Genomic DNA, 12,257 nt, shown 5'->3' on the forward strand with positions numbered 1-12,257 from the left:
TCCACGGCACTCAACAACAACAACAATATTCCAGAAGTTGTGCTACATCCTTCATGAATAATTACCCATTTTTCAACGTTGGCTTCCATTAATTATTTATAGCCTTCATATTGGTTATTTTAACATGATACTGATATCAATTACTGGCACCTATTACTTTGAAATCCTGGTGTGGTGCTGTAGGATAAACACTGCACTGCTAACCACAAGATCCGCTATTCAAACCCAGCCACTCCTCAGAAATCCTACACAGGGTGGTTACAGTTGGAACCACCTTAACAGCACTTAACAACAACTATGTGGCCAAATGGTACCTGGTGGTGCAAGTGTTAAGTGTTCATCTACCAACTGAAAGGTTGGCAGTCTGAACCCACCACAGTGATTCCTATATAGAAAACCTAGAAAGTTCTACTCTGTTACTAGGAGTTACTACGAGTTGAAAATCAGTTTGACAACCAGGTGCCAGGTACAGTGCTGATGGTTTTATTGTATTATTAAGTGCCATCAAGTTATTTCCAATTCATAGCGACCTTGTATAGGGTTTCCAAGGAGTGACTGGTGGGTTCAAACCACCAACCATGTCATTAGCAGTCCAATACTTATCCTATAGCACCATACTAAAAAAAAAAGAACTGCTTTATACATATTATTTAATGGTCAAAATAGTTATTTCCAATGTTATTATTTACAATTCTAAAACAGGAAAAGTGAATTTCAAAAAAGTTAATGTATTCAAGATATATAGTCACTTTAAACTACTGAGAACTAGAATGTGAAAACATTTCCAGGTTTGAAAACCAGCTTTGAGCATCTAAAGAATGAGCAATTGTAATAATATGATTTAAACAATCAAAAGAAGATATTTATGGACTATGGCTCTGTTGGTTACATATTTAAATTATCAGATAATTGACATAAGTATGAAAATAATATTCTTTTAAAAAGTAAAAGGAGCTTTATTTTTAAAAGCCCATCACAAAGAGTAATAGTACTGAGTTCACTTACCTAATTTCTTGTTTTGCTTAGGCTGTGAAGAAGGTCCATATTCATCTCTTCTATTAGAAGAAACAGCGGCTTCATTACCAAATGTGTTCACTTCACTGTTAGAGTTCACAGAGTCAGAGCCATCAATTTTCAGTATTTCTTTAAGCATCCGTGTTCCCTTCTTTTTGGAGAATGATTGAGATGGAGACGGTGGCAGGAGAAGGAAAAGTTAAATTAGATTTATAAAACTATTTACCCTTCTTTTGAAAGGAGCTCTGGCAGTGTAGTGGTTACGAATCGGGCTGTGAACCGCAAAGTCAGCAGTTCGAAACTACCAGCTGTTCCGTGGGACAAAGATGAGGCTTTCTGCTCCCATAAAGATTTACAGCCTGGGAAACCCTGTACAGGGTCGCTATGAGTCGGAACCAACTCCACGGCACGTAACAACAACAACAACAACAACCCTTCTTTTGAAGTAATTCATTGTTAAAAATTAATATGTTCACTACATTCAAGGAGGTAGACCAATAGCCAAGAGTTGAAAAAAGAAAATATTCACATTTCATGGTACAGAAAATATGCTTAACCTTCTCAACTTGTGACCCAATGACCTAATAGCAATGTTTGAAAAGCAGAGGAGCTATGGTCTAAAGAAAAAGATGGCTAAAGTGCCTGGGGCAGCCTGGTTTTCTTCACAGGTTAATAAGCATGCAACACAGAACTTCATGTAAGGAAAAGAGTTTAAGAATTGCATGGGATACTTATGCATAACCATCAGCTGCAAAACTACCATACAACAGACGTTCCTACATGATACGAACCATAGCAAAAGACTGTGGTGACAAATGTTCTTCACTTGCAGGCTCTTTGTGATGAGATGACTGTACTTCATTTTCTTTGGAGATATTCAAGGATGCTAAAAAGTTCTCGATTCCAGGACTAGGCTAAAAGGAGAAACATTTTTTGCATGAACATGAAAGTACAAAGATAAAAGTATAATAGTTTTATGTATAAAATAGTCATTTATTTTGACCCAATAATCTTCTAAAGTATTGTTATTGTTAAGTGCCATTGAGTCGGTTCCAACTAATAGAAACTTTGCAAAGAGTTTCTGAGGCTTTAAATCTGCGGGAGCAGAAAGTCTTATCTCTCTCATCCGTGGAGTGGCTGGTGGGCTAGAACCATGGACCCACTAGTTGCTCCTTGGAAACCCTATACAAGGGTTCTCAGTTCAGTGCTTACCACATGGAGTCACTGCACTACCCTCTGAAGTGTTGAGAGTTTGGGAAAATAAATGGAATAAGTGGTCTTTTACCTTATCCATAGGATTTGGATAACCAGTCACAATCTTTTGGGTTTCTGCTACTTCTGGACTTTCATTTCTCTTCAGGAGTTTAATGCTACATTTGGCAGACCCTTCAAACGTCTATAAAAAAGTTAAGAATAAGCTTTTTCTTTTCCTTTTGGATAAACAAAATTTATAATTACTACTTAACAGTGTTTTTAAAAAATTTCTGCCAATTTTTAAAATTACTATTTCCCTTTTTATATCATAAGGAATAAAAAAAAGGGGAGCCTGTAAATTTTCATGGAGAAAAATTGCACCTTTAACTTCAATAATCTTGAAATGAAATTTAGCAATTTCTTCCAATTACGTATGTAGGCACTAAACCACAACAGTATTAGCGGTAGCAGTGGTTCTGGTTATACTTCAACATAATCAGTTTTCTTTCAAATTTAGATATTTTATTCTGAGAAAGATTTTCAGGCTTCAGTAGACTGTAAAAAAAGTCCAGGGCACAAAAAGTTTATAAATTCTTTCTCTACAAGGGAAGGAAATTACAGTATACAAGTTTCTAGAGGCCTTAAACGTCATGTAATTTCAACACCATTCACTGGTGTCTAAAATTACTGGGTTCTATTTACTTGGGGCCAACTGCAGAAAAGACAATCAATTGATCATATATGAAAGTTCAAGTTAAAGATGAAGAAAATAAAAACTAGCTCACCAGAGCTAAAGCAGGACCGTAATTATATTCCACCTGAATTCAGAGATCATCTCGAAAATTGATTTCACCCACTGAAGACAAGAAGGGTTGCAGCAGGACATCAAGGACATTATATATGAAAAAAGCAAAATGTCATTAAAAAACCAGGAAAGAAAGAAAAGACCCAAATGGACGCCACAGGAGACTCTGCAACTTTCTCCTGAATGTATACAAGCTAAAGCAACTAAAATAAACGATTAAAGAGTTGAACAGACATTTCAAAAGGCTGCCCAAGGAGACAAAGTAAAGTATTATAATGAAATATGCGAAGGCCTGAAGTTACAAAATCAAAAGGCAAGAATACACTCAGCATTTCGTAAGCTGAAAGAACTGAAGAGTTGCATTACTGAAGGATTCTATGGACAAAATATTAAATGATGCAGGAAGCATCAAAAGAAGATAGGAAGAATACAGAATTGCTATACCAAGAAGTGATTGACATTACTACTTTAGGAGGTAGCATATGATCAAGTACTGATGGTACTGAAGGCATTAGAGAAAAACAAGGCTTCAGGAATTGAAAGAATACAAATCAAAATATTTCAACAAACTGATGCAGCCCTGGAAGCACTTACTAGTATATGACAAGAAATTTGGAGAACAGCTACTTGGCCAACTGGCCAGAATAAATCCACGTTTGTGATCATTCCAAAGAAAGGTGACCCTATAGAATGTGAAAATTATCTAGCAATATCATTAAAATCACACGTAAGTAAAATTTTGCCAAAGAAAACTGAAAAACAGCTGCAGTGGTATGACAGAGAGTTGCCCCAAATTCAAGCTGGAGTCAGAAGAGGATGTGAACAAGAGATATTTTCGTTGATGTCACATGGATCTTGTCTGAACGCAGGGAACACCAGAAAGAAGTTTACATTTTCTTTATCAACTATGCAAAGGCATTCAACTGTGTGGATCAAAACAAACTATGGACAACATGGTGAAGAATGCATCCTCTAGAACACTTAATTGTAAAGATGTATCTAGACCAAGAGGCAGTCGTTTTAGTAAAACAAGGCAGTACTGAACAGTTTAAAATCTGGAAAGGTGTGAGGCAGGATTGTATCCTTTCATCAAATTCATTCAATTTGTATGCTGAGCAAATAATAAGAGAAGCTGGACTATATGAAGAATGTGGCATCAGGATTGGAGGAAGGTTCATTAACAACCTGCAATATGGAGAGAATATAATATTGCTTGCTGTAAAAGTGCTTATTGATGAAGATCAAAGAATATAGTCTTAATATAGATTATAAAGCAATATAAAGAAAGCAAAAATTCTCACTACTGGATTAATGAATAACATCACAAAAAATGAAGAGAAAGTCAAGGATTTAATTGGACTTGGATTCACAATCAATGCTTATGGAAGCAGCTGTCTAGAAATCAAATAACATATTGCATCAGGTAAATCGCTGCAAAAGACTTCTGTAAAGTGTTAAAGAGCAAAAATGTCACTTTGCAAATAAAGTGCACTTGACCCAAGTTATGGTATTATCAATCACCTCATATTCATGAGAAAGTTGAACAATGAATAATGAAGACCAGAGAAGAATTGATGCCTTTAAATATTGGTGAAGAATATTGGATATACCATATATCGACTGCCAAAAGAATAAGCAAATCTGTCTTGGAAGAAGTACACCTAGAAGAATGCTTCTTGGAAGTCAGGGTGGTGAGACTTCCTCTCTGCTTTGAATATGCATACTATTAGGAAGGACCAGTTCCTTGAGAAGCACCTCATGCTTGGTAAAGTAGAAGGTCAGAAAGAAGAGGAAGACACTCAAGGAGATGGATTGTCACAGTAGCTACAACAATGGGCTCAAACCTGGTAACAACTGTGAGAATGATGCTGGACCAAGCAGCGTTCTGGTATGTTGTACACAGGGTAACTACGAGTCAGAACCAAATTGACAGCACCCAACATGGCAATAATTTATGCTAATTTAATTTTTAAACTTTGTATTAAACTATGAACACAGAAAAGTGCACATAAGTAAGTACACTGGTTGATAAATATTATTAGATACTAATTTATTCTTTGATTATAAAATTTATGTATGTTGTTGTTAAGTACTCTAGAGTCAGTTCTGACTCATAGTGAGGTTTCCAAGGCGCATCAGAGGGTTTCCAAGGAGCAACTGGTGGGTTTGAACTGCCAACCTTGTGGTTTGCTGTATATATTCCTATTCAAACAGTAGAGATTATATACAATGAAACATAAATGATTTATGCTTCTCCCTCAATATTCTAACTCCCCAGAATTATTAGTTAACCCTATCAAGTTTGTTAGGTTGTTCTATATACTTTCATGGTATATGCAAACATATATTTTCATATGCTATCTTCAGATACACACACATACACACACACATATACTTATCTAAATATACCTATAAAGGAGCCTTGGTGGCTCATAAGTTAAACTCTTGGCTCCTAACCAAAAAGTTGGTGGTCTGTCTTCACCCAGTTGCTTTGCAGCAAAAACACCTGGTGATTTGTTTTGTAAAGATTAGAGTCAAGAAAATCCTATGAGTGGGGTTGTTCTACTCCGGCACATGGAATCATTATAAGTCAGATTTGACTCCATGGCACCCAACAACAACAGGTGAGAAGAGACTATTTTATCTCCATTTAAATGATAAAGCAATTGAGGCTGTGAGAAGTAAAGTGAATTTCTTAAAATCAGTCTTAAAATTATTATAAGGTAGAAACAGGACTTAAAACCAGATGTTTCTAGTTCCTGAACTCAAGCCATTCAATTTTCAATTTAAGTGGTTTTCATCCTACATTCAATAAACTGCATGTAACATATCTTATAATCTGGATAAAAGAGTTACATATTTAAGTTACACACCACAAAATGATTAGTTATATTTTTTAGAATGGCTACTGGAAATTTGATGCTAAGAAATTTCAACTAAAATATAGAAATGGCAAATGTTGTTATATACTTTTATAATAATTTTTAAAAAAAAAAAGAAAGCTTACCTGTTTATTTGACATTTTTTGTGATCGACACTCATTTTTAGGACTCTTACATTCTTCTTTAACTAGAGACAAGATAATAAAAATTTTGGTAAATGAAAGAGCTTTTTACACACCAATTAAATTTACTACATATTTACCATACCAAGGCACTGAATTTAAAATTCAGAAAATGTCAAGAGAACACAGTACCTGATCTTGATCTTGAGGAATCTAAAAACCTAGTTGAAGTGGAAAAGAGATACCCCACAGACAATGAAGTAAAAATGAAGTAAAAGGAAAAGTGGTATCTGAATTAGGCCTTGAAGGATGGAAGGCTTTCAAAGGGCAGAATAGAAAGCTAATTATTTTAGGCAATATGAACACTAGGAGAAAAGACAAGGAAGCAGCAAGCATGGAAACATGGTTATGGATCTCTACACACAGCAGTTTAGGTTGAGGTTAAAGAGCACAACACGAAGAGAGCAGGATAGAAACATAATCTGCAAGTTACCAGAGTATGGACTTAAACTGGTGGTGGTGTTGTCAAGTGCCATCAAGTCTATTCTGACTCATAGTGACCTCAATGGCTTATTAACCACAGACATAGTTTAAACAGGTAATGAGATGTGTGCTTTAGGTTAATTAAATTATGACTGTGGCCTACAGGACAGAAAGAAAAAGAAGACTGTGGGGGGATGGTAGAAAAACATAAAGGATGATTGTGAGAGTGACTGTGGAGATAATCTATATTATTTAACAAATCACAATATGTGGGGGATGAGGGCATGCAGTTGGATAGGTGAATTTGAAAAGTATGGTTTGTACAAAGTGTATGATCTGTTGAATGTAAAGCTGAAGATCTTGCCTGTAAACCTTCACTCAATTCACAAATTTTTTTGTTAAAGTATGGATTGCAATCATTATGTAATATTTTATTATACTGAAAGTACTAGATCAAATAATCACACAATTTATGTTACTACTTTCTATCATTGGCCACCACTCGTTTGTCAGTTTGTCACACTGTGGTGGCTTGTGTGTTTCTGTGATGCTTGAAGTTATGCCACTGGTATTTTAAGCACCAGCAGAGTCACCCATGGTGGACACATTTCAGCTGAGCTTGTAGACTAAGACAAACTCAGAAGAAGGAGAGCTGGACTACTTTTGAATGTTCAGTCACTTAAAATCTTATGAATAGCAGTGAAATACTGAATACTGGAACATGATGAATAGCACCAGAATATTGTTCAGATATAGTGCCAGAAGATGAGCCCCTCAGTTTGGAAGGCACTCAAGATATGACTAGGAAAGAGCTGCCTCCTCAAAGCAGACCATGATGATGCAAATCGAGTAAAGCTTTTGGGATCTTCATTTACTGATGGGGCATAATTCAAAATGAGGAGAAACAACTGCAAACATCCTTTAATAACTGGAACATGGAAGGTACAAAGTATGAACCCAGGAAAATTAGATGTTGTCAAAAGTGAAATGGAATGCATAGAGACTGATATCCTAGACATTAATGAGCTGAAATGGGTTGATACTGGTCATTTTGAATCTGACAGTCATATGGTTTACTATGTTGGGCAGGACAAATTCAAGAGGAATGAAATCACAATCATTGCTTAAAAGAACATTTTGAGAGCTATCTTGAACTTCGATGCTGTCTGTGATAGGATAATATCCATGAGTCTACAAGGTAGACCAGGTAATACGACTATTAATAAAATGTATGTACCAACTACTAAAGCCAGAGATGATAAAACTGAAAAATTCTATTAACTTCTTCAGTCTGAAATTGATCAAACATCAATCAGGATGTATTTATAACCACTAGTGATTGGAATGCAAAGGTTGGAAACAAAGAAAAAGGAACAACAGTTGGAAAATATGACTGATTCAAAATGGCCAATATCAATCCATGTCAGCGCACTAATGTCTAGGATATCAATCCTTATGTATTCCATTTCATTTCTGACAACATCCAACTTTCCTAGATTCATACTTTGTACATTCCATGTTTCAGTTATTAATAGATGTTTGCAGCTGTTTCTCCTCATTTTGAATTATGCCCCATCAGCAAATGAAGGTCCCAAAAGCTTTACTCCATTTGCACCATCATGGTCTGCTTTGAGGAGGCAGCTCTTTCCCAGTTATACCGTGAGTGATAGAAATGATGCTTAGAGATAGCATGATAGAATCTGTAAACAACATTAAGATAATTATATACATTGTTGCTGTTGTTAAGTGCCGTCGAGTTGGTTCCGACTCATAGCAACCCTGTTTCCAAGGAGCAGCTGGTGAGCTTGAACCGCCGACCTTGCAGTTCAAATGGCTTTGCAGTCTGGCGTATTTACCCAGAGTGCCACACCAGGACTCCAATTATATGCATGGACTTCATGAAATTGAATACACAGTAATCAAAGTGACTACATCTGTGGAAAGTGACAGTGGAAAAGCTCCATTTCAGCAGCAAAGGCTAGGGGCAGATTGTGGGATAGACCATCAACTGCTCATATGCAAGTTCAAGCTGAAGCTGAGGAAAATGTAAACAAGTCCATGAGAGCCAAAATATGACCTTGAACATATCCCACCAGAATCAAGAGATCAACTCAAGAACAGATTTGATGCATTAGACATTCATGTGGCATATCAAGAATATCATACAGGAAGAAAGCAAAAACCATTAAGAAGACAGGGAAGAAAGAAAGACCAAAATGGATGTCATAAACTCTGAAACTTGCTCTACAGTGTAGACATGCTTAAGCAAATGGAAGAAATGAGGAGGTACAGAAACGAACAGAAAATTTCAAAGGGCAGCTCAATAAGAAAGTCAAATATTATCAAAAATGTGCAAAGACCTGGAGTTAGAAAACCAAAAGGGAAGAACATGCTCAGCATTTCTCAAGCTGAAAGGACTGAGGAAAAATTCAAGCCTCAAATAGCAATATTTAAGGATTCTTTGGGCAAATATTTAACGATGTAGAAAGCATCAAAAGAAGATGGGAGACATACATAGAGTCACTGTACCAAAAGAAATGGTCGATGTTCAACCATTTCAAAAGGCAGCACATGATCAAGAACCAACAATGCTGAAGGAAGAAGTCCAAGGTACACACTGAAGGCATTGGAAAAGAACAAAAGTCTGCCTCTTTTTTGCTGACCCTTCACTTTACCAAGCATGATGTCATTCTCTAGGGACTGGTCCCTCCTGATAATGTCCGAAGTATGAGAGATGAAATCTGGCCACCCTGGATTCTAAGGAGCATCTGGCTGTACTTATTCCAATACAGATTTGTTTGTCCTTCTGGAATTCCACGGTACTTTTAATACTCTTCCCTAATAGCATTAACTCAAATGCATCAATTCTTCTAGACTTTCTTATTCATTGTCTAAGTTTTACATACCCATGAAGCTATTGAAAATATCATGGGTTGGGTCACGTCAGTTTTAGTCCTAAAACCTGACATCTTTGTTCTTGAACACTTTAAAGAGGTCTTGTGTAGCAGATTTGCCTAATATAATATGCCCTTTGGTTGATTTGACTGCTGTTTCCATGAGTGTTAATAGTGGATCCAAACAAAATCAGCCTTTACAACATCTCTTCTGCATTTATCAAGGTGTTATTTATTAGTCCATCGTTGAGGATCTTTGCTTTCTTTACATTGAGGTGCAATCCATACTGAAGACTGTGATCTCAGATCTTCATCATTAAGTATTTTAAGTCCTCTTTGCTTTCAGAAAGCAAGGCTGTATCATCTGTATATGGTAGGATGTTAATGAGTCTTCCTACAATCTTGTCACCACATTCTTCATATAATCCAGTTTCTCAGATTATTTGCTCAGTATATAGAGTGAGTAAGTATGGTGCAAGAATACAACCCTAGCACACAGCTTTATTGATTTTAAACCATCCCGTGTCCCCTTGTTCTGTTCAAACAACTGCCTCTTGGTCTAAGTACTGGTTCCTCATGAGCATAATTAAGTATTTTCTAGCCCACACAGCAAGTAAAGCTGAGTGACTTTACATAGCTATCTTGTTTGCAGAGTGAGGTGCCTTCAGGCCCTTAACTGGAGGAGCTAGGTTTTCTGACCCACAGAGCTAGAGCCAAGTGCCTTCAAGTTTTGGTGGAGTGGTATGCTCTAAAATTGCTTTGTAACACTGGCCAGGCAGAAAGAGGCCAGCCTGAGGAAAGGCTGTCTTAACTACAACTGTGCCCTGATCATTTCTGACCATTGATTGTAACCTGGCAACTTCCCTAATAAATCCCCTAACTGTGAGTATGGTGCCTGTGTTCTGTGTAGCCACTGTAATGAATTATCCAACCCATTTGAATAGTGAATGCTGTGGAAGAGATGGCTAGCATCAACATTTTTATAGTTACTTTAGCAAAATTTACCTCAACAAGCAGTTTGTCAGGGAGCATCAACAAATATAATGTTGTAAGGACCTCCAGAATTTTTCTCTCCCATAAAAGTAATAAGAAAACTGGCATATACTGTCAGGATCTACTTACTCAGAACCATGGCAGTGAAGAAGGGACTAGTCACTGGAGAAGGATATTATGTTTGCTAAGGTGGAGGGTCAGAGAAAAAAAGGAAGACCCCAGTGAGATAGATTGGCCAAGTGGCAGCATCAATGGGCTCAAGCGTGGCAACAATAGTGAGGCTGACCCAGGATTGGGCAGTGTTTTGTTCTGTTGTGCAAAGGGTTGCTATGAGACGGTATTGACTCAATGGCATCTAACAACAACAACAACAACAATGGAAGTGAATTATTAGGTTTCACAAATCTGAGGAATGTTTATTTATGAAAAAAGAATCTCAGTAAGAATAGTAAGTGCTGCAGTGTTTTAACTTATCCTAGTCTCTTCCTTCACTTTCCAGATCCACAACTGCCTTGAAAAATGACATCTGCCATTCACAAAGAAAACCAGTATCATGAAAGTCATCAAAGAAACCATAATAAGGCTGGATCTCTTTCAAAGTTGTTATTCACAAAGAACTGTCATCATTTGACTTGTCTGGGCGTTTCCTGGAAGACATCATAAGCAATACTGTGCATTTGACCTCATTCAGAGTTCAGCAAGTGAAAAGTCTTTTCTCTGGGGGAAATATTAAAATACAATTCAGGAAATAATTAATTTTACAGCTGTCTGAGATGATGGATTGAGTTGGGCTAAAAATAGACTAAGCAAAAACCTTAAGAAGAAAAGTAGTGGAATGAGATATCCTTGTTGTTGTTGTTGTCAGGTGCTGTAGAGTTGATTTTCTTCTCACAGCAACTTTATGTGACAGAGTGGAACTGCCCTAGAGAGAGTTTCCTTGACTGTAATCTTTACAGAAGCAGATCGCCATGTCTTTGTCCCAAGGATAGATTGAAACTTTCGGTTAGCAGTCAAGTGCTTACTTGTTTCATCACCAGGAGCTCCTGAGACATCCCTGGTATTGTGTTTAAGTGCCATAGAGTCAATTCTGACTCACAATGACCCTGTTTCCGAGGAGCAGCCAGTGAGCTCCAACTGCAGAGCTTGTGGTTCAAACCAACTTTGTAATCTAGTGCATTATCCTTCAGCATCAGAGACTTTGAAAAGCTCCAATATATTCTTGTAAATCTAGAAGCTATATGCATGCCCAGGGCTGTGCTAATAGTTAGGAAATACTTAAGCAGGTCCTTTGCTCTAACCTCTGGCTAACTTTGAGACTCTTTATAAGCAGTAAGTGAATGCTAAAGCAGAGTTGTCAGCTATCTGCCTGATTATAGAAGGCATGTCCCAGAAAACAATGACAGACTTATTATCAGCAAAGTTTTAAGAAATAGCTGTTTAATCATTAATTTGTCATTAATTTGTCAATATGTAATCAAGGAGAGAATACATGACAAAGAATACAGACTTTGAAGAATTAATTCGGAGAAGTAACTAAATAAACAAATAACACCACAGCAGATGGCAACAACAAACCTTGGGGATAGGTAAAAATATGATTTTTAGAGTTATCACATTATATTAGTTAAAATGTCAAGTTTTCAACAAAAAATTATGAGGCATGCAATGAAACAAGACTGTGTAGTCCATAAATATAAAGGGGGAGGTATGAATAGAAATTGTTCCAGAGGAAGCTCAGGTATTGGACTTAGTAGACAAAGACTTAAATATGCAAAAACAACTAAAGAAAACCAATGGTAAAGAACTGAAGGGTTGTTGTTAAGTGCCATTGGGTCAGTTCTGATTCATAATAACCCCAAGAAGGGTTTCC

The 12,257-nt window shown here is 36.8% G+C and overlaps 1 protein-coding gene across 3 annotated transcripts in view; it reads right to left on the reverse strand.

Moving 5' to 3' along the window:
• The window catches only part of XRN1 (5'-3' exoribonuclease 1), a 223,618-nt gene that overhangs the window by 16,923 nt on the left and 194,438 nt on the right, over nt 1-12,257 (reverse strand). For 2 of the 3 annotated variants that reach the window (XM_006869856.1, XM_006869854.1), the window contains exons 34-36: nt 6,021-6,082; nt 1,806-1,928; nt 1,006-1,165 (exon numbers count right to left, since the gene is read on the reverse strand). In XM_006869856.1, the coding sequence (XP_006869918.1) occupies nt 1,006-1,165; nt 1,806-1,928; nt 6,021-6,082 (345 nt within the window). The remainder of the gene's footprint in view (nt 1-1,005; nt 1,166-1,805; nt 1,929-6,020; nt 6,083-12,257) is intronic. The other variant, XM_006869855.1, reaches the window with a different exon arrangement.

This window comes from Chrysochloris asiatica, unplaced genomic scaffold, assembly GCF_000296735.1.
Source record: "Chrysochloris asiatica unplaced genomic scaffold, ChrAsi1.0 scaffold00136, whole genome shotgun sequence".
Classification (NCBI taxonomy): domain Eukaryota; kingdom Metazoa; phylum Chordata; class Mammalia; order Afrosoricida; family Chrysochloridae; genus Chrysochloris; species Chrysochloris asiatica.